The sequence below is a fragment of the Mytilus galloprovincialis genome, chromosome 2, assembly GCF_965363235.1.
Source record: "Mytilus galloprovincialis chromosome 2, xbMytGall1.hap1.1, whole genome shotgun sequence".
NCBI classification, from domain to species: Eukaryota; Metazoa; Mollusca; class Bivalvia; order Mytilida; family Mytilidae; genus Mytilus; species Mytilus galloprovincialis.
Genome location: NC_134839.1, coordinates 109,158,495 through 109,182,391, shown reverse-complemented (window position 1 = coordinate 109,182,391; position 23,897 = coordinate 109,158,495). Strand labels below are relative to the sequence as shown.

General features: G+C 33.1%; 1 protein-coding gene across 1 annotated transcript in view; it reads left to right on the top strand.

The window, feature by feature from the left end:
• LOC143062602 (uncharacterized) overlaps positions 1-23,897 on the top strand; it is a 54,047-nt gene that overhangs the window by 14,542 nt on the left and 15,608 nt on the right. The window contains exons 14-35 of the mRNA XM_076234266.1: positions 477-600; positions 1,062-1,280; positions 1,608-1,764; positions 3,005-3,282; positions 5,250-5,450; positions 5,741-5,870; positions 6,372-6,406; positions 7,283-7,424; positions 7,574-7,788; positions 9,925-10,089; positions 10,730-10,931; positions 12,017-12,256; positions 13,973-14,193; positions 14,778-14,883; positions 15,357-15,473; positions 16,132-16,267; positions 17,586-17,681; positions 19,087-19,267; positions 20,151-20,418; positions 21,068-21,254; positions 22,720-22,925; positions 23,280-23,512. Coding sequence (XP_076090381.1) covers positions 477-600; positions 1,062-1,280; positions 1,608-1,764; positions 3,005-3,282; positions 5,250-5,450; positions 5,741-5,870; positions 6,372-6,406; positions 7,283-7,424; positions 7,574-7,788; positions 9,925-10,089; positions 10,730-10,931; positions 12,017-12,256; positions 13,973-14,193; positions 14,778-14,883; positions 15,357-15,473; positions 16,132-16,267; positions 17,586-17,681; positions 19,087-19,267; positions 20,151-20,418; positions 21,068-21,254; positions 22,720-22,925; positions 23,280-23,512 — 3,859 coding nt within the window. The remainder of the gene's footprint in view (positions 1-476; positions 601-1,061; positions 1,281-1,607; positions 1,765-3,004; positions 3,283-5,249; positions 5,451-5,740; positions 5,871-6,371; positions 6,407-7,282; positions 7,425-7,573; positions 7,789-9,924; positions 10,090-10,729; positions 10,932-12,016; positions 12,257-13,972; positions 14,194-14,777; positions 14,884-15,356; positions 15,474-16,131; positions 16,268-17,585; positions 17,682-19,086; positions 19,268-20,150; positions 20,419-21,067; positions 21,255-22,719; positions 22,926-23,279; positions 23,513-23,897) is intronic.

Genomic DNA, 23,897 nt, shown 5'->3' with positions numbered 1-23,897 from the left:
AAGTTTATGTTGATATTAGTGTGTTTGGTAATTTGTCTTAGCGACACTATTCTACCAACAATTGCGAATTTTGTAGTTACCTTCAAGAATTAGTCGACACAACTTACAGATATCATACTGTCTTTTCTTTCCTTTTTCACTTCAAGTAATATATCATAGTTTGCCGGCTATCCTATGAAGGTTTCGTAATGTGGTATACCTCCAATGTATAAGTAAACTAAGAGATGGATGATTGCACGTAGAACTGGTACAGCGCAAATATTTCTATGTCAAATCAGGCTTTCTGGACCATGCGTTTTTCTTCCTTTCACAGAGAAGTGAATTGTTGTCGGTTGGCTGGTCGTGTACCGGTCAAAATGTTTGGTTACTCCAGTTATGATTTTTGTTTGTCGTCTATAAAATGAATATGTACAACAGTTAACGTTACCTTTTGTGATAATACGATACTCATTGACGTATATATTTTTGTCTGGCAGTTCCACTTCTAGTCTTGTTGATGACATTGATATTTATCCAAAGTCCATGATTGTTGTACTCGATTGTGAATCCTTGGCAGACCAGTCATCTTCATTTTTATCTATATTGCCGAGGACATCACAGGTTAGAACTATAATTTACATGAGTGTCGTAACTACAAGGTCTTCAAAATGTCTGTTATTTGTTTGCTAGTGGTATTGACTGTATATTTAACTTTTGATATAATTACAAATGTACTGATACAATAGTTTTTTGAATATTGTATGATGTATTCTACACACATATATTACTGTATTATTCAAATAGATAAGGAATATCAAGCAAAAGCAGTTGGACAAGCAATTCGTGAAGGCAAACGAAAAGTCTTTATACCATCTTTCTAAAGCCAACAAAAGGGCGCATTTTCACACAAAGATAAACAACCAACAACAGCAATCTAAAAAGATGGATAAATTGTTCCTGCAAAAATCTTTAGAGGTTTCGATAATTCTTATTTCCACACGAACTTATAAATTGCTGGTAGAAAATTTAAAGGTTTTTTTTTTCTCCAATAAGTGATATTCCATTCTTTTAAAACTTTGTAGCTACTTATGAGTTGGCAGTCTGGTACTGGTGATGATCTTGTATATGATTATGAAGCCGGCCTCTCAACAACAAAGAGCAGTGCCGCTCCAGATATAGTACCGTTCCGTTCTACAAAACACCACAACCATTTCAGATTAAATAATCCTGATCTTGATGAAGGGAAATTGTTTTATGTTATTATAAAGTCTATAAGTAAGGCTGGCGTTGAGGGAATTCAGGTAAGTCGGCTTATTGTATTGGTTTGATCAAAAGCAAAGTTACTGAGGTTTTAATTTAGTTAAGTTTATTTTAAGAAAAAAACAATACTATCATTTTTTGTCGTCAATTTCAATGTTATTTTCATAATCGATTCACTGACTAACAACTTTGACAATGAAGAAAATATATAAATTTTATCGTTAAATTCTCCTTACACAAGTGACAATTTATAGGTAAACAGATATTAATTTACTATCTGATTATAATTCATCAAAATGTCATAAATTTTATTTTGTAAGATCGTTCTTTGTACTTAGAGACATACAATACGTAAACTCATATTACAGAATATAGGACCGATCATCATTGATGCATCATCTCCAAGATTTTACAACGGTCGAATAGACGTTAAGTTAGAAACTGACGTGTTGGTTGCTAACTGGTCCGGAACACTTTTTGTGGATGAAGAAGATCCATATCCAATGACATATGAATATGCAATAGGTATAATTCTGAATAGTCTTAATAGTTAACATGATGAAACGGATATACTCAATGTGTATATTTCTATAGACTCTATAGTATGAACATGAATACTGTAAACCAACTTATTTTCGCGGATACTTTATTTCGCGTTTAGCCCTGAGAAGTCCATTTCGCGGCGATTTAATTTCGCGATTTTCAAATTTGCTTGATGTATTTAATTTAGAATACTCCAATTTTAACATATTCGCGACGATTAATATTCGCGTTATTTTTCAACTCGCGAAAGACGCGAAAATAAATCGCTCGCGAAAATTAGTTGGTTTACAGTATACAATACAGATACTCTTTTAAAGATGATATGGGAATTGATATCGATTTACATTTGTATTATTAAACAATGATATTTTTCTTTTCCATTTGTAGTCAAGTTATAAACATATGAATGAATAAGGAATAAATTCATAATTCCTGCAAATGAACTGCCTTTTGTTTCTAAAGATTACAAATCGTCTTTTTTTGTTAAAGCAAAGATGATTTTAAATTTTTATCTTTCATGATTTCTTGAAATCTTTAGTCCAATATGTGAACAGTTATTTTATACGTTTAACGAATATTTCACTACCATCATTTTATAGCATTTTTATATGTAAATTGTTTTTATATGTTTATTCAAATCAATCAATTGAGCATCATGTACATATATAACCAGGATTCCTTATTTGTATTTTTAAAAATATACTCCTTCCATTTTTAGATGTTTTCAATGTAAATGAGCATTTCGTTAATTTAAATCCCAGTAATTTGTAGCAGTATGATCGTTTAAAGCATACATATTAGTGGAGAATAATTAGCAATGTGTTTTACTATCACGATAAGGCTTTCATAAAAAATCAAACGAATTAATTTATTCAAAACTAGCACCACACTGTAAATTTAAAAGAGTAACGGTTCACATTTTTTTTGTACATTTTTTGCTTCCACAAAGTTTCATACCCAGAGTTTATAAGTAGAATGGTTAAACATTTTATCATCCGAAGGAACAAAATTGTTAAAAAAGGCTGAAGTAACCAAAGGATATACAAAAACCAAATTTTTAAATGAAAACTCTAAACGCCATAGAATAAAGCAAATAATAACTATCAACGAATTCAAACAAAAACTAAAAATGCGACAACAGTAGGTATATTTCACCTGTTAATAGGAACCAACGTGTTATTGGTAATGCGATACAAGGTAGATTGTTGATATTTCGTTTCAGGTAGCTTCAAATATGGAACGGATATCTTAGATTTTAGTCCACTCTCGTTCATGAATACCTGTCACCAAACAAAACCACCGATATGTACGGCTATTGAAACTAAAGACCTACATTGGTCCCTACATGCTGACGAGGAATATTATATCACAATAAAAGTAACAAATCTAGCAGGATTGACAGCTACCCACACATCAGAGCCTTACAAGCATTATACGCAGCTGCCAGAGCCAGGTGTTGTGTTTGATGTTGATAAAGCATCTATAACAGATAAGCTTAAAGTGAGTTTAAAAAATCAATTAATAATAATAATAATATAAATTGACGTTCCCAATAACGCGTAAAACACATAATGATATATAAGGCAAATTGCTACGAAAAAGACTGATGCACGATTTGAAATACACATGATTTGAAAAAGCATTACTAAAAGCACGATCTCCAAGGAGAATAAGAATGGCTAAACAGAGAATAAGAAAGGGAAAGTTCATTAAAACAAACAAAATCAAACACTACCTATCAATTTACATCCTAGCTCCTTTGTTCTAACAGGGGTGATCTGAGCCGGATCACCCCTACCAGATCACCTCAGCTTGAGTTTCTTTGTTTTGCATGCTTTCCTTTGTTCTGTGACATTTTGTCGGGAATGACAAATCCACTATAAAAATTATCATTAATTATACGGAAAAGACTTGCTATCAAAATTTGCGTAGAAAAAATCCAGTGTCTATGCTGGGATTCGAACTAAAGACCTTTAGCATATCAGACCACAACACATACCACTACACCAGGTCGACTGGATACCAACTATCAGTAATTTAACATACGTAAAGGAAGCAAGATGTTTTTATAAGTGGGGCGAGTTGGCAGACCTTGATTCAGTGGGTATTAAACCCTTTTTGTCAATAAGTGAGTTGTCAGACTGATTTTTCAATTTGATTTAACACTTTTTCAAAAGCGGGTCGAGTCGGTAAACAAGAGGGGGGCGATTTTTGTATAAAGTGGCTATCTTGTGTGGGCCGATTGGCCAGTGGGGTGATTTAACATGGTCTCATATCTATTCACCGTGTTCGGGGGTAATAAAGGGGAAACATTATATAATATGATATAAAGTATATTAATAAAATTGAGAATTGAAATGGGGAATGTGTCAAAGAGACAACAACCCGACCAAATAAAAAAACAACAGCAGAAGGTCACCAACAGGTCTTCAATGTAGCGAGAAATTCCCGCACCCGGAGGCGTCCTTCAGCTGGTCCCTAAACAAATATATACTAGTCCAGTGATAATGAACGCCATACTAATTTCCAAATTGTACACAAGAAACTAAAATTAAAATAATACAATGGTTGTGTGGCGTTCTAAACTATATTTTATGAATTGTAAATAGGTTTTCGTCTAATCTGAAACAGCTGGGATTTAAATAGTTATCCCATTCGGACTTGGTGTGTCAGTGTCAGATCACACTCTGGCCTCCGGCCATCGGGGTGATCTGACACTGACACACCGGATCCTCGTGGGATAACTATAACGTAACAAATGAATTAGTCTTGGTTACCTCTTGAACTCCGACGGATATCAGTTGGAAATTGAATTTTATCAATGACGGTATCGGTGTAACTGGTCTATCAAAATTGACGTGAATATAGAAAATTAATTTTGCATATTCGTGATCGTGACATTTACTAATACATTTCATCACCCAATTCTTATTTCGTTTTATTTAAAATGATAATCCGGACCAAAGGGCAAAGTGAGATTTTTCATTGGTGTCTGTCGTTTGTGGTTATCTTTTGACTTTTACACAATTCATCTCCTCTTAAACTTCTGGTCCAAATTTGACCACAATTGTTCAACAATCATTGTGAGGGTATCTTTTTTTTAAAAAAATGTGATCGATGACTCATCCTTTGAACAGAAAATGGCTGAAATGACTAAAAATAAAATATAGTGGTAAAATGGGATGGCTAGCAACAAGATTTGCATATGTAGTATTTTACCTGTCAACATTGAGGATGTTCAAATCCCGCACGTGGAAGATGCATCCAACTCTGATCTTATTGTACTAGGCTTGCAACTTTTTTTCCGAAGGAAAGTGGGGTTAAATTCAAATAATCAATCAATCGATTATCCATCTAAAATATTTTTGAATTTTTTTTTCCAAAGCATGTATTCTAATACCCGAAGAAACTAAGGAAACAACGTATTGTACGATAAATACGAAAATAACATGCTGATATCTTTTTAGGAGACACGTGATGTAGACTTTACAGATGTTGTAGATTCATTTTCACTTGCATGGAGAGGATTTTATCATCCCCATCTACTTTTACAATATAAACTGTGTGTCGGAACAATACCAGAAGGCTGTGATATTGCCGAGACAATTACTGTAGATGCATCGTCAACAAGTTACACATTTAACAATCTATTGTTGAAAAAATCTGAGGTAATATTTTTATATTTCTACCCTTTCATATTTATACAAGTTCATTGATCGAGTACTACAATGTAACCATGATTCAGTTGAAATACCAATTAGTAATAACGGTTGGAAATAGGTTTGATTCCGAAATATTTTTCGGACTTACTTAAGTTCTTGAAAAGGTTTCTATTAAACTCGGAAGTGAAGACCTAAATGGTACGATTTTAATTGAAAAGAAAAGATATTGTGTACTATTTCAAACGACAGAATCTTTTCACTTTAACAGTATTTATAACTTATTCTATTTATTACAGACGTACTATGCAAGTGTTGAAGCAATATCAATAAAGGGATCTGTAGTCGTATCATCAGATGGAGTTACTGTTCTTGATACATCAACACCGTTAATAGGAATTATCGTTAGTGATGGAGTCAATTGTTCAGGTAGTTTTAATATACAGAAAACATGTCTTGATTTATAAATAGAGGGAAGACACCAAGGGTGTAATTGGGGAAAAAACATACCAAAAGATGAACAGCAATAACAAAACGACACAAACAACTTATTGTTGCTGATGTACGTAGTGTAAGTGATTTTACGTTCCATTCATTTGGTAATGTCCTAGTCGAGGAAGAGAGAAATGTAAGAGATTGGAAGATACCAAGATGGAATAATCAACATTCATAAAGGAAAAATGATCAAAAGAGAAACACGACAACTGAAAAAAGACTAAGACAAAACAAATGAATTCAAACAAACAAAACTTACAGAATTTATATACACACTGACTTAACTATTTTTATAAACTTTAAGCAATGTCAAACATAAGTATACTTATATTTTTTGGCTTCAAATTCATTAAGTCTATTAAAATGGCATTTGCTGTGTACCTTTTTGGATATGTTGTGTAACTAGATTATAATGATAGTCACTTTTCGTTTTAGACAAATTAACTCTTCAAAGCAGTCATCACATAATGGTAAGTTTTACATTCTATGGTCAGTTTTCACATTTGTTTGTGGCAAAGCAATTATTCCCACTGCAGATTATTTACATCTAACTGAAAGAAAAAAAATGATACTGTCCTGAAATTTTGTGTATGATCTATTCGGGTCGCATATCGTTTGTAAATCTGAACAATACATATATGGTTTTTCAAAAACACATTTAATTTACTTTTTAACCGGATTTTTGTGACAAAAATGTCGGTTATTGATTTGGGGATGTACGGCGGGCGGGCGGGCGGCAATCAAATGTTGTCCGTGCATTAACTCATGAACCGTTCAACCAAAGCTTTTAAAATTTCAATATGTTATTACTGACAACTATACAAAGGTCAAGTTAAATAATGGCGATTTTGACTTTTACTGTTCAGGAGTTATGGTTCTTGAAAGATTGAAAAATGGTGTTTCCCGTCGTGTTCGTGCATTTTCTCATGAACCATTCAACCAAAGCTTTTGAAATTTTAATATGTTGTTACTGATGACAAAATAGAGGTCAAGTTCAATAATGACGATTTTGACTTTTACTGTTCAGGAGTTATGGTTCTTGAAAGATCGTAAAATGGCGTTTCCATTCACGTTGTTGCATTTACTCATGAACCATTCAATCTAAGCTTTTCAAATTTTAATATGTTGATACTGTACTGATGACAAAATGGAGGTCAAATTTGATATTGACGATTTTCACTTTCACCATTCATCAGTAATGGTTCTTGTGATATTGCCAGGAAACAAATAAATGTTAATAAATCCGGTTTGCTGTCGTTGTGACAGCCTCTTGTTAACGAATAAATTGTTATGACAAATTACTTCTTAGATATTTTATAAAATCTGTTTTGAAATTATAATTTTAGAATCCAGTTCCTCAATGTGATGAAGATATCAACTTCCAATCTTCGACAACAATGCTGAAAGCGTATTGGAGTACTCAATCGACATCAAATACGTTTTTACAAAACGCATACTGGGGTGTGGATGAGAAGTCTCCAGTCGGAGGTAAGAATAATAATCAGGAATTTCTGTGATTTTAGGTAACTGTCTTTTTTTTCTATTCCGCCTTCTTACTTAGTACCAAGAATATTATTACTTCGTATCTGTTTATCTCTTCAATTATAACGCATTATTGCACTACTTATATTTTTTAGATTACTGGACTGAATATCTAGATTTTAATTACATTGGAAACCATCATAGAATGACAATCGGAAATTTAAATCTAGAACCAGGTCTGACTTACAGAATAAAAGTGAAGCTTTGTGGTGATGATATATGTTTTCCAGTCATATATAGCAATGGAGTAACTGTCTTAAATAATAAACCAGTAGCAGGTGGACTATCAGTAACGCTAGAGACACATAAGGTAATACAATACTTCTTCCTTTTTAGAAGAATATTAACTAAAAATAAGAAGATGTTGTATATAAAGACAACAGTAGTATACTGGTGTACCAAAGTCATAAATCGAATGAAGTGAAACAAATCGAGGTATACACATAAACTATGGAAAGAAAACAACGGAGCACAAGAAACACTGAAGAGCAACAAAACGAACGACAACAAACAAAAACTAAATATCTAATAACAATTGCAATACTCTAGACTTGGTACATGATATATTGAAAAGAAAACGGTGGTTTAGACCTGGTTTTCTGGATTGCCAACCTTCCAACTATGTGGCAATGTTAAAATATATCGCTAAAATGACAACACTACATGACAGAAATACAGCTAAGAGAAACGCACAAATAAATAACGTATCCGCAGAAAAACAATGAACATCTTCCATTAACGACAGCACAGGACAAAACAAATAGTGTAGTATTTTTTTGACGAATATATAATCTTTAAATACATATGATATAAGTCAAAAGAATTCCATGATTCTGACGGTATTGAATGGCTATTTTAGATAAACACTGTGACGACGTCATACTTATTTAGACAAACATAATAATTTCTTGATGGAAAATATACATAACCTCGAGCTCGCCTATATAGAAAAATAAGGCATATGTGAAATGTACCAACAATACAGGTATAAGTGCCAAGGAGACAACTCTCCATCCTAGTCTAAATGTTTAAAACGTTTACAATTTTAGGTCCAAGTATGGATTTTACCACGTAGCCTTGTCTTATTTCTTTCTTTCAAATGCTACAAAATAAATTTTTATATAAATATTAAGCCATTGAAATTCGAACGTTCATACAAATCCATTGCCTGTGAACAATCAGCGAAAGTCAATAGATAGATAAAGTCCATAGAACATATTGCACAGTAGAATAATCGTACAGATCTATTAATTATCGGTCAGTCAGTAATACTGGACGGTGTTATTAAACTACATGGTTTCTCTATCGACATGTTTTAATTTTCATCTCAACTCAACTCAAGACAAAAAATAGACTACTTAAAAAATTCGAATTTGATCTTTCACATTGCATATTTTAAAATTGTCACATGTGTATTTTGTAAATATATATATCAGTTAATACGATATTCAAATATGTGTTTTGAATCCATAAACAATAGAAATACAGATTGGAAGTTCAGTTTCCCGATGATGTCACCAGCTTCGGTACTGGCATGAAGATACGGATATTGTACTGATGTTACAAAATTTTGAAATTGTTTTTAAAATCATGCTCATGCAAAGTTTTAACTCCTTGTCCAGCTTTGACTACAGTTATTTTCCGTTAAGGTTCATAAGCTATATAAAAAGAAAGCTTTTTAATAAGTTTTTGATTTTCAAATATTTTGGCTTCGAGTATCATTGAAAAGACAGGCGGATAACCCTGGCCTCACAACTTTTTGGAACTTTTGGTCCTCGACGATCTTCAACTTTGTAGTTGTTATGGCTTTCAAACTTTTTAAATCTGAGCATAGTTTTTAGTGGACGTAGCATGTGTCTGGCCTATAATAATATTTGTTAACCTGTTACCTTTTGATGGCTATTATTCGTTTATTTCTCTGTCCTATATTTTCTTCCATTTATCTGTTTGTTTATTGTAACCCTGTCGTGTAAAGTTGTCATTTTAATTTTATAGTTAACACTGCCATTAAAGCGGGAGGTTTGGCATGCCACAAAACCAGGTTCAACCTATCATTTATTCATAAAATGCCCTGTACCAAGTCAGGAAAATGGTCATTGTTACATGATAGGTCGTTTCTGTGTATGTTGCATTTCGGTGTTGTATCTCTGTTGTTTCGTAGTTCTCTTATATTTGATACGTTTCCCTCAGTTTAAGTTTGTAACCCGGAATTGTTTTTTCTCTATCGATTTATGAATTTTGAACAACGGTATACTACTGTCGAAATGCGCATCGGGTGCAGAACAATTTGTTCTATTATTGTTATCACATGATTATCTTGTTGATGTTCAATTTCCGTTTTTCAGGGCTAGTAAAATCACAACGAACCTCGATTTTTTGTACAATCCAAAAATAAAACGGTCTTTTCTTTTTTATTTTTTCTATGTACTTTTCCCTATGCATACAGCTGAGTGTTACATGTGAAAGAATGTACGATCCTGATCTTGAAGATACACAAGAGGCTTTTGATGCAATTGAAAAATACGAATGGACTTTGATAGATGGCAATTCTGGTGGACTGTATATTAAATGGCAGAACGTCAATAACAGCAAAATTACCAATGCCACTCATGTAAGTTTTTTGTCTTATGATTTCTGAAATGAAATTAAGAAGTAGGAGCACAAAACATGTCAAATATAAATAACTCTTGATCAATTGCATGTTTCCGATGGGTTTTTATAGATAAACGGTCACTACACTAAGAACGATTAAACCTAAACATTTTGAATCCAAGGAATTGATACATAAATTATGAGTCATGTGAGCATACTATTATAATTAGGAGTGTGATTGTTATTTGGATCAGTGTAAACAACAGAATAAACAACGAGTATGCATTTAAATATTATCAGGTAACTGCATTGAAAACGATGAAATTACAGAAATGTTTGTTTATTAGTTAAGTTAAGCTAATAAGAACGAAAAACAATTGTAGCAGTCGACAACTAACTCACTAGAAGCTGAATTTCGGTATTCATAAAAATGATATTAAGCCTGTCAATGAGTGATCATGTGAAGTTTATAGATTTTGATTGTTATAAAAAGCTTCCGTCCACCAGTTTCTATTTCTGTTCATTTGCATGTTGTAATTTCTAATCTGACGCTGAATAATAGGTTACATGTTTCTTTTCTTTAACATCGACTCTTTGTTTGTCTTTTATTATATTTTTAAAAACTTATCCTTGATGAGAATATGTGAATAACTTTACAGTTCAGTTTTGACATTCAACTATCAGATGACATTAGTTTGTATAAATGTAAAAGGATATCTGTGAAAGGTACAAACAAGGTTGGAATAGCATCAGAAGTGTCTACAGATATCAAACTGTGTGATGTTGATGATGGACCACGACAAATTCACCCAAAAGTTGTTATAGATGCTCGTGGCGAAAAAGATACATCTTCAGAAGCAGGTATCATATTGAAGTAGTTGAAACCTTTCACAATTAGATAACACTATTTATTTTAGATATAATCACTCACATTCATTAGAACTTGTTTCTTGAATAACATAATTATATTGCTATCTTAAAAGAGCCAAACCTGCGTTTTTTATGATGAGCATAATTTCAACTTTTATCATGTGTTTCGATGGGATGGTTATAACAGAGAATATTTTCTAACTCTAACATCACAATTTATGATAATTTTGACATATAAGGCAAATAAAAATGCAGAGAGTTCCGTGCATTTCTATAATTGTATCTAACTAGAATTCATTTCACATTTGCAGTACGACGAGTAACTAGTGTAAAATTATTATAAAAGATGTTATGTGAAAAGTCCAGGTTCGAACCACCGTTTCCTTTTTCTTTAAATGTCCTGTACAAAGTTAGTAGAATTATAGTTTTTATCCTAATATCACGTGTCTATGTATGTTGGTGTTTGCTTGTGTAGCAGTTCAATGTATATGTTGTACCGTTGTTTCCTCTAATAATTGGTGTGTTTCGTCGATTTTAGTTTGTCACTCGGATTTGTTTCAGTTTAATCTATTAATGACTATTGAACATTGGTATACCATTCAGGAGATAACTGTATTGTATTTTAAGCTCCGATGGCATCAATGGGGGATTTGATGGTCGCAAATTAAGTTTACTGGCGACGCGTTAGCGGAGACAGTAAACGGGTATTTGCGACCATCAAATCCCCAATTGATGCCGTCGGAGCTTAAAATACAATATTGTTATCTTCATTCTAATGAAACTGACTGAAAACAAAGTTAAAACATATACTTAAAGTTTGCCATATGCCGTCTGCGCTTGCGCGTACGTCCCATAGCATCAATTGTCAATTGATGCCATGTAAATATGTGACGTTATCCAATCAAAATGAACGTTACAAATTTGTTGCATTAGAATGATGCATTTATTTTGTGTCATGCCGACTTACAAATTTGACGTCCTTATTGTAGTTTATATAAACCTGAAAACTGCGCGTTGTCTTTTAAATAGACATAATTTTCTTCTGCCTTTAATGTCGTATAATATATTCTTTACAGAAACACAAGGAATGAGTATTCATCTGGAGACAAATACAGAATGGGACTTTCCTGATATAGATTATACACCTTATAACAATATCATATCTGCTGTGTGGCCCATACTTCGTCATGGACTGTATACATGGGGTTTAATACAAGTGAAGAACAATTATGCTGACCGATATTATAAATCTTTCACTGATATGTCTATCAAAGATCCTTGTTCACATCCTGATGTTTTATCGTGTGGAATAACAGGTGATTATAATAATAGAATTATGTTGATTTTGCATTGATAATGATACAGTTTCTCAGGATTTTTCCAAGTAACCTATAATACAACAAATACTAGTTTTAATCGTTCCGCTGTTATGTCCATTCCCAATTATTCAACTGTTCTATAAGATATTGCTGATGTCAGGACAGCGTCAATAAAAACTCTAATTAACACAATAATTGTTTTCCAACAAGCAATCTATCCATTATTCGTTATTCTTCTGCGCAGTATATGTTTCCAGAGACTAATATGTGTAACTTGTTCTTTTGTTGGCAATTTTTACTTAAAATCAAGTGTTATGTTTCACATTCTTATTCCAAATGAAGGTACCACTCTATAAAAATAGTATGTGGTTCAAATATTTTTGATTGATATCAGATAGGTATACTGTGGTAGTGTACCTTCCTCATTACTCTCCGTGAGCATGAACAAAAATGTATATTGTACTGGTCAGCACGACGTGGAAGAATAAAAATAAAGAATGTAAAGCTCATAATTAGAATGAAATGTTTTGTTGCAAGCTTGGTTTTTATACGCCCGTCAAAATTTTGACGGGACGTATTATGGTATACAAATGTCCGGTGTCTGTCCGTCCGTCTGTCTGTCCGTCCGTCCGTCTGTCCGTCTGTCTGTCCGGCGTAAACATGTCGCAACGTAACTTGAGAACGACTTATCCAAATTTTATGAAACTTAACATAGTTGTTTCTTATGATGGTCAAATGATCTGTATACTTTTTGGTGAAAATAAGATTAAAACTTTTTGAGTTACGGCACTTTGTAACTAAAACAGGGGTGTGTTTTTTCACATGTCGCACCGTATCTCAAAAACGATTCTTGATTATGGCTTAAAACTTAAAACACTTCTTAGTTATATTAATCTTAATATCTGTATACTTTTTGGTGATGATTCAAAATTTTATTTTTGAGTTTTTTAGTATTTTGTAAAAAGGGGGAGGTTTTTTTTACATGTCGCACCATATCTCCAAAACGATTTATGATTATTGCTGAAAACTTTACACATGTCTTTGTTATATTAATCTTAAGATCTGTATACTTTTTGATGATGATTCAAAATTTCATTTTTGAGTTATTGAGTATTTTGTAAAAAAGGGGGAGTTTTTTTTTACATGTTGTGCCGTATCTCAAAAACAATTTATGATTATTGCTTAAAACTTTACACACTTCTTTGTTATATTAATCTAAAGATCTGTATACTTTTTGGTGATGATTCAAAACTTTATTTTGGAGTTATTGAGTATTTTGTTAAACAGAGGAGGTTTTTTTTACATGTCGCGCCGTACCTCAAAAATAATTTATGATTATTGCTTAAAACTTTACACTCTTCTTTGTTATATTAATCTAAAGATCTGTATACTTTTTGGTTTTGATTCAAAATTTTATTTTAGTGATATTTAGTTTTTTGTAAAAAAAAAAACAGGGTTGGGGTTTTCACATGTCCCACCGTGTCTCAAAAACAATATATGGTTATTGCTTAAAATTTTCTCAGAAACTATTGATGATTATTGCATAAAACACAAGACGTCGGGCGTATCATGCGCTCATGGCGCAGCTGTTTATTGTTTCATTTTGTACATTGAAAACATGGCGAACATGCATGTAGCATTTTAAACTGAACGTTAAGAGGCCATCTCCTAAAAAATCGTTCAATAATAGCAGTTTTGGTTATTTTCTTGTAGATGAGCAGTATGTAAATGTTGTTTTCAACAAAACAAATAGTTTACGCCATGGTCATCGTTATATTGTGTGTATTCATGCCAACAAGTCTGAAATTAAGTATGAAAAATGGACAGAAACACTCGAGGAGGTTTATGAATGTAGTGATGGAGTTACAGTTGACCTTACACTACCATCTTCCGGACAAGTATGGGTCGGAAACAATCCAAACTCAAATTACCAGGTACGTGTTATAACTAATGATTCAAATTCTTACCGTGAGGTTGAATTCCGGACTACAAAACATTATCATAATCTGAAGGTCATATTCCTAAAATGCTACTATAATTCTGAAGGTTGAACTCTAATACACTATTTCCAAAAATTTACAATAATGTGAAACGTTGGAATTATAAACACGGCTAATCATATCTTTTATTATCCTAAACACTATTCTTATAAGGTCGGATTACAAATAACTGCTATTTCATCCACGGTATGATATATGTTTGATTCGTCACATTGAGTTAAATAAGGTTAAGAAATCATATCGTCTTTGGACTACTACCGTCTATCTAGACCTTACATCAACTGCACCTGTTTGTTTATCTGTTGTATCGTCTGATCATAATTGTGATTCCAATCTGCACGATAAAGAGCCGCTGCAATAAGTCATTAGAACATCTCTATGTTAATTTTATTATTACAAATGTGTACCTTCAATCGAACATACGCTAATTTTCCGATTTCTTGTGAAATAGTTGCCACTCGACGTTAAGCACATAACAATCAATCAATCAATGTTACGCATAGATATTTTATTTACAGACATCATCGTCAGACATATCTATCACTTGGGATTCTTTTATAGATGTTGAGGAACATGATAAAGCAATGCACTCAACCGGTATATCAAAATACGTTGTATCTGTTGGTAAGTTTAATTGTTCTTCAATTGCTAAACACTAAGGCGACATATGCATTCTTTTAATTGATGAAACCTCATTAGTTTGTTGATTTAATATGATTTAATAGGGGACATCGCTTTATTGATCCGTGTCATGGACAAATGTAGTCATTTATGTTTTTTTTTGTTTTTTCTTGTGATACAAAGAGAGGCGACAAGGACACAACGCACGAACGTCACTGATGAGTCTTTTGTAGACGAAACGTGCATCTGGCGTATATGCTAAATTTAGTCCTTGTATCTATGATGAGTTTATTTGCATGGTATTCTTGGGTAGCAAAATGTTCAGATTTTGATGAAAAAACCACTGTTTTAATGTTGGTTTAAGATTAAAGTTTCATAAAAAAAGAAGGAACAGAAAACATATAAATAAGAACAAATAATTGAATTTGTTTCAAATTGGTATTCCTATGTCAAGAAACAATTGGTTTTGCTTACAGGTTCAACAGAAAATGGAAAAGATGTGATTGACAGTGTAAATGTAGGAATAACAAACCATGTTTCATTCCATGGACTTAACTTACAAAATGGACACCAATACTTTGTGAAACTAACGGGTAATTGTATTTAAATATCAAATTAACGTTATCTGCTAATAATTTCATGTCTAGGAACATACTTAAAATTTTGTTAAGGTGTATTAAAAAGGAAAACAATGATTCTGATATAGAACAGATATGACACTATATAATACATTGAAGTAACAAAGATAAGTATATGACATGGCACCCGTAGCCTAGAAGCTTTAAAATGTCGTCTTGATACAATACTTTAAAAATTATATTCTTACATATATTGATAATGTACGAAGTTTCTATATTTTTTCTTAGAAACTTAGAAACGCATTAGAGCATCCTGGAATTACGTGTCAGTATTTTTGGGGACATGCTATACCGTGTAATGCAGATAAACATCTATATCCAGCAATATAAAATCAATCCTAAAAAACGACCTAAAATGCCGGAAGTGTACTAAAAGAAACAAATAAAGATGCAGAAAAAGCTGCCAATGAAATGCATCTTTATATGTGTTATTTATCTTAATAAAAATTTATTTTATGGAGAGAGAGAAAAAACAACCATCTACCTCAGTGTTTGCTATTTGAATCACAGTTTGATTATCTAAACAGTAAACAAACTATAATTTTGTAATGTTTACAATTTTCTTGCTTCAAAGTTAAAAATCCACATTAAAATTAACTCTTTTTATTATGAGGTTTTGACTTATTGAATAGAAGTACAACAGTTTATGGAAGTCCTATAACAGTGGATATAACACCACCTGACACTACTGGTAAATCTATAACAGTTGACGGGAGACATATGACAAATGCAAGTGAGATAAATGCCTGGTAAGTCCTATAACAGTTGATATAACACCACCTGACACTACTGGTAAATCTATAACAGTTGACGGTAGACATATGACAAATGCAAGTGAGATAAATGCCTGGTAAGTCCTATAACAGTTGATATAACACCACCTGACACTACTGGTAAATCTATAACAGTTGACGGTAGACATATGACAAATGCAAGTGAGATAAATGCCTGGTAAGTCCTATAACAGTGGATATAACACCACCTGACACTACTGGTAAATCTATAACAGTTGACGGGAGACATATGACAATTGCAAGTGAGATAAATGCCTGGTAAGTCCTATAGCAGTGGATATAACACCACCTGACACTACTGGTAAATCTATAACAGTTGACGGGAGACATATGACAAATGCAAGTGAGATAAATGCCTGGTAAGTCCTATAACAGTGGATATAACACCACCTGACACTACTGGTAAATCTATAACAGTTGACGGGAGACATATGACAAATGCAAGTGAGATAAATGCCTGGTAAGTCCTATAGCAGTGGATATAACACCACCTGACACTACTGGTAAATCTATAACAGTTGACGGAAGACATGTGACAAATGCAAGTGAGATAAATGCCTGGTAAGTCCTATAACAGTTGATATAACACCACCTGACACTACTGGTAAATCTATAACAGTTGACGGGAGACATGTGACAAATGCAAGTGAGATAAATGCCTGGTAAGTCCTATAACAGTGGATATAACACCACCTGACACTATTGGTAAATCTATAACAGTTGACGGGAGACATATGACAAATGCAAGTGAGATAAATGCCTGGTAAGTCCTATAGCAGTGGATATAACACCACCTGACACTACTGGTAAATCTATAACAGTTGACGGAAGACATATGACAAATGAAAGTGAGATAAATGCCTGGTAAGTCCTATAACAGTGGATATAACACCACCTGACACTACTGGTAAATCTATAACAGTTGACGGGAGACATATGACAAATGCAAGTGAGATAAATGCCTGGTAAGTCCTATAGCAGTGGATATAACACCACCTGACACTACTGGTAAATCTATAACAGTTGACGGAAGACATGTGGCAAATGCAAGTGAGATAAATGCCTGGTAAGTCCTATAACAGTTGATATAACACCACCTGACACTACTGGTAAATCTATAACAGTTGACGGGAGACATATGACAAATGCAAGTGAGATAAATGCCTGGTAAGTCCTATAACAGTGGATATAACACCACCTGACACTATTGGTAAATCTATAACAGTTGACGGGAGACATATGACAAATGCAAGTGAGATAAATGCCTGGTAAGTCCTATAACAGTGGATATAACACCACCTGAAACTACTGGTAAATCTATAACATTTGACGGAAGACATGTGACAAATGCAAGTGAGATAAATGCCTGGTAAGTCCTATAACAGTGGATATAACACCACCTGAAACTACTGGTAAATCTATAACAGTTGACGGAAGACATGTGACAAATGAAAGTGAGATAAATGCCTGGTAAGTCCTATAACAGTGGATATAACACCACCTGAAACTACTGGTAAATCTATAACAGTTGACCGGATACATATGACAAATGCTAGTGAGATAAATGCCTGTTAAGTTAATGTGACCTACCATGTTATGATTATTACAAGGTTACAAGGTTTGTAATTTCATTAGTATGACGACAGGTGCCCCATTTAAAGCAGGAACTGCTTGCAATTCTGGAGCACATGTGATAACCCTCGGTATTTGGTGGGGGTTGTGTTGCTATCGTTAGTAGTCTATGTTGTTTTTTTTTATTTTTTCTTTGTTTACTTTTTTATCTTCACTGGCGTTGTCAGCTTGTTTTCGACATAAAATACTTGGAACTTTTTGGGTTCGAATCTTTATGGTATATGTCGCCTCTCTTTGTCACATTTCTTTCTAATATTAACCAAAATGGTACATGTAGTAAATTGAAATACATTTACCTGAACAGAAAGCTTCGTACTCTTCAATATAACAAAAAAAGGACTTATATCTTCGCTTTCGTCAAAACGGGCTTCTCTGAAGTTATGAACAGAAGACAACCTTATTTATGACTTCTCGTTCTCCTATGTCAATGCTGTCCTTTCATTAAGTAATTCAAAATTTGGTGAATTTGTTAAACATATTTATAACATTGAGCTTAAAATAAGTAATATCATGAATACAGCTATGAAATTGATAATTTGGGTCGGTTGAGAACAAAACTTTACGACAAAAGGGATAATATCAGCTTCCCAGTTGTGTCCTATAAATTTCTAAGTAGCAACATTTCATAAGTACTTGTATACAGATTATCTATATCTGCCAACTTATACAACATTTCAGAGCTTGTATTCCCTGTAATGATTTTCTCGATAGAGGATTAAACCCTTAAATGAAGCATTATGTATTGAGAGTTCCGAATGGTAAAAAAAAGGTAACCCACAATCCCGTTATTTTCCCCAAATTTTGACATCACTACATTGTACGTGAGACTTATTTCTGAATATGTATTTATCATTGACAATGTAACTTATTAAGCAGGATTTCGTAACCCGGCTGAAGTAACTGATATTGTTAAAAAATTTAGTTGCGGTACGTGTTGCTCAGTCTTGAGTTTTGTATGAAATATAAACTTGTCTATTATATCGTCTTTTTCAATTGTCAGTTTTCCCGATTCACAAGTTTTGAATGTCTCCTTCGAATATTCCGATTCTTTTTATGAAAATTATACTAGATATTTTCACTGTGAAGAGCTTGACAGTTTTGTTTTGGGAAAATCATTGGTTAAATAACTTCTCCTTGTATAGTTGGACTGGTGTATTTGAGGATCCTGAAAGTGGAATAGATAACTATGAATGGGGTGTTGGATCAAAAGCTGGACAAGATGACGTCATTCCATTTCACATTTCTTCACAAGATTGCGCATCATCTGCAGAAGACAACACGCTTGAATTTGATAATGGTCATTCTTATTTTATATCTGTTAAGGTACGTGTTCATTATTTATAAGTTTCATATGAAGCATTTCTTGTGGCGCTATAATTCGCAAGAAAACATTCTAAAATTTGAAAAAGTGAGACTTATTACTTTGTGTATAAAAAAAAACCATAACTATATTTCGAAATTAGATTAGAATATATTTTGATAAGGCACAACAAATAACACAATATTTCAAAAAAACGACGTTACCAAGAGGACTCAAAACAGCTCACAAGAGAGTCACACTTATCTACTTTAAATTAAACATCATTATACTGTGACAAAGTGGTCTTAGTAGTTAACCTTCTGTATCTCTAGCCTGCCAACACTGACGTGAGTAGTTCAAACCCCACACGTGGTATGTGCATTCGACTTCAAACTTCATTCACTAAAATTGCCAGTTTTTCTATCAACATGTTGGTGATTCTCTCCGGGCAATCTAGCTTTCTCTACAAAAATAATGATCGCTGCAAAATAGTCAAGTGTCGTGAAATGCAAAAAAAACAAATACTTATCAATCAACCAATCAATCAATCCGGTAATAACAATGGGACAAACTTAACGTGCATATTAAGTTTAACAAGTTCTATATATGATAAGATAATTGCGTTTGACGTGGACTTTAAGCCAAATTGGAAAGACAGTTGTTGAGATTTGAAGCAAAGAAAAGATCTGAAAAGGCCGATTATTTCACGTTTGAAAGCGTCCACTTTTATATACGAAATTACCTTACTTTTAAAATATTGGCGATTTCATAATGGGCTACTTTTATCAAAAGTTGCCAGGGTCGTTCGAAAATAGCTTTTGTTGAAGACATATAAGAACCTCATTCTATGTTGGAATTATAACATCGCTATTATTGTTATTTATATATAAGTTTGTTATATTTTAGAGTTTCAATAAAGCTGGTTTGATGACTCTAGCGTCCTCTTGGGCGTACATATTTGATATGTCAGCTCCTGCAAATGGATACGTTTACGACGGCATTAAAGATACCAGTCCCTCAGATATCGATTATCAAACAGATATGTCTTCAATTAGCGTACACTGGGAAGGTTTTCATGATCCCCACACAGTCATCAAGAACTTCTTTGTACACATAGGAACGTGTTCTGGATGTAGCAATGTAATGGAGCAACAGTATATTGGAGCTGATAGTGGTATACTATACAATATATTAATCTTATCATTTATAAAGCGTTTTATCAAAGACTCTGATATTTTGTTTTATGTTGGCATGATGTACAAGTTATAAAACCAGATTAAATTCACCTTTTTTCTACATAAGTAAATGCTTGTACCAAGTCAGGAATATAACAGTAGTTATCCATTCGTTTGCTGTGTTTGAGGGTTTGATTTTTGCCAGTGGATTATGGACTTTCCGTTTTAAATTTTCCTCAGACTTCAGTATGTTTGTGATTTTCCTTTTTTATATATTGATCCTATCACTTTTAAGGCATTTTGATTAAGCCATGATATAAATCACCACTAACAATAGACTAGTTCGTCAAGTTCTTAATCCTTCTAAGTGTAGAACAATTTTCAAGAAATTTAAGAGGACTAATTACAGATGTGCCATCCCCGTCTGTCTACTGTTACGATAACAATGATACGAATGTTTCTTTGTCACACAATACAAGACAATGACACAATATTTACTGACATTTTTCAGTTATCGGAATTTAAGCTTTATAGGAACTTATGATTTAAAAACATAAACGATAACGTATACAAAGTAAATCTTATCATTCCTAGTCTATTGTATGTTTATTCTGTTTCTTATAGGATACTGTTCTGTTTTACTTGTAGAGTTCACGTTATCACATATCCATCTTATATCCGGGGAAACATATTTTTCAACTGTAACTGCATGTAATACAGCTAATTTATGCTCATCTGTGACGTCAGACGGTGTCGTTATTGACAATAGTCCCCCAGCAGTTGGTATAGTACAGGATGGAACAACAGACGATGATATAGAATATCAATCAGTCCGGTTGGTAACGCTACTTCTTTTAGGATTAGGGTCTACATTTGGTTTAAAGAGCAGTTATGCTTAATAGGCATCTACAGAAAATAAACAAGAACGAATACCTCATTTGTTACTTCAATTTACGACGAAAGTTTTGAAAACATTTAAAGTTTCCTAAATACTCGAATGCTGTCTTCCAATAGCATTTTATTATAATGATATGTTATTCATCTTCATATGTATTCTTAGAATGAAGATCAGTTTTTGTAAATTATGTAGCATGAAAACGAGGTTTCATTCTGAAATATAGAGGCACTAATGGCTTGTCTTGAGTTTTTGAAATTGAAAATTTCGGTATATTTTTTTTTAAGATTTCATTTTCAGTCAGTTCCGATTCGCCATTTCAATGAGTAAACAACACTTTCAAATCTAAAACAGAATATGTTAACGTGTGTTTCAGTTTGTTAAAACTGGTAACGATTGAGAGAGCTTTATAAATCAATTATCTGAACAGAAGGCATTTCACAAACTAGTCAAAACATTTAATAAATTTTATCATCGGTAAAAAGACATCATTCGTAAATATAGCTCAACATGCAGACTTCTAATACGTTCAGGTATTTCACATCCATTTTTTTTATGGAAATATTCTTTATAAAGTACAAAGGTGTCAGTATTCACCTCAGAAACTTACAAAACCTTTGAATAGACTTATTAAGAAGGGATATAATTACGATACTGTTGTCAAGTCATTAAAGATTGCATATTTTGGCGTTAATATTGAGTCACTGATAAGGTCTTTGCATCGGAACTAAACACATTTATTCTAAAAACAGTTGTTGGCATGACACGGGTTATGTTCTTCTCATATATGTTATGATGGTATGATACTAAACCCCTAATGGGAAGGATTGTGCCTGATGTTCATATGATGAAATCATAATCTTTCAGTCAGTTTAATTGAAGTCTGGAGCTGGAATGTCAGTTAACTGCTAGTAGTCTGTTGTTATTTATGTATTATTGTCATTTTGTTTATTTTCTTTGGTTACATCTTCTGACATCAGACTCGGACTTCTCTTGAACTGAATTTTAATGTGCGTATTGTTATGCGTTTACTTTTCTACATTGGTCAGAGGTATAGGGGGAGGGTTGAGATCTCACAAACATGTTTTAACCCGCCGCATTTTTGCGCCTGTCCCAAGTCAGGAGCCTTTGGCCTTTGTTAGTCTTGTATTATTTTAATTTTAGTTTCTTGTGTACAATTTGGAAATTAGTATGGCGTTCATTATCACTGGGCTAGTATATATTTGTTTAGGGGCCAGCTGAAGGACGCCTCCGGGTGCGGGAATTTCTCGCTACATTGAAGACCTGTTGGTGACCCTCTGCTGTTGTTTTTTATTTGGTCGGGTTGTTGTCTCTTTGACACATTCCCCATTTCCATTCTCAATTTTATTTAAACACAATGTTATCTCAGTAGTATTTTTTACAGAAATGTTATAAGTGCAAAATGGTTTGGCTTCACAGATGCTCAATCTGGTATAGATCATTTTGTGGTCAGAGCTGGGTCAAGTCCTGGTACAAGCGATATCATCACACCAGCAAAGTTACCACTAACAGACATATTTCTTATGACGGACATTCAATTGCCCTTGGAAAAAAGAATTTATATAACTATCAGAGCATATAACAAAGTCGGTAAGAAATAGTATGTGTACATTGTTGTAATTTATGATAGAGAGTTTCTCTCCTTGTTCGGAATTAAAAATGTTGCTGATGAATTCAGAATATATAAAACCTGACCAGTGTCTGAATAGAAAGTTGATAAACAAGGGTTAGATTATGGTGGAGTGTTGTCTCATTGGCAATCATACATCTTCTTATTTTATATATAATGTCAAAAACAGTCCCGTCTTTTAAAAAAAAAAGTTCATTTGAAGATACCAAGAGCACAAATACAACATGATGGTCTTGAAGTATAGATGCCAGTTTTTGTTTGGGTGTCAATAGTAAGTGCCTCTTTTTCATAAAGTTGTCGTTGCTTATCTGCAGGACTGTTTTCCGAAGCAACTTCAAATGGTTTCCAGATAGACTTGTCAGGTCCAGTGATTAAACAACGTCCGTCTCTGTCACACGATCTAGGATCAGCAATAGATGGTTCTGTTCAAGTTCGGTCAACATTGAGAATAAAATGGAACGTAGAAGATGAGCAATCATTTATTGAACGACAGTATTTGTCAATGGATACCCATATTGGTGGGGAATTCAACATGACATCAACTCAGGTAAACAACATTATTAAACTTTCACTCTGAATTGAAAAAAAAGAAGTTTCTTGAATAAAAAAAATGAACTAGTAAATCCCAATGTTGCCTTAAATATTAATGACACATTGGATAGTAACTTTTCTATTCTGAAGACAAAACACCAATAGTAAACACAAAAAAGGAAGACAATGTAACGTTTAATATACAACTATGTGAATTTATACAAAACATTCGCAAAATTGGAAACTTTGATATGATTATCTTATGACCATGCATATTTATATATACGGATTCAATAAAAAATAAAAGGAATGTGCTCCTAATGCAAACGCTCTTCATACATGATAATAATATAACAAACGCTCCTCATACATGATAATAATATAACAAACGCTCCTCATAC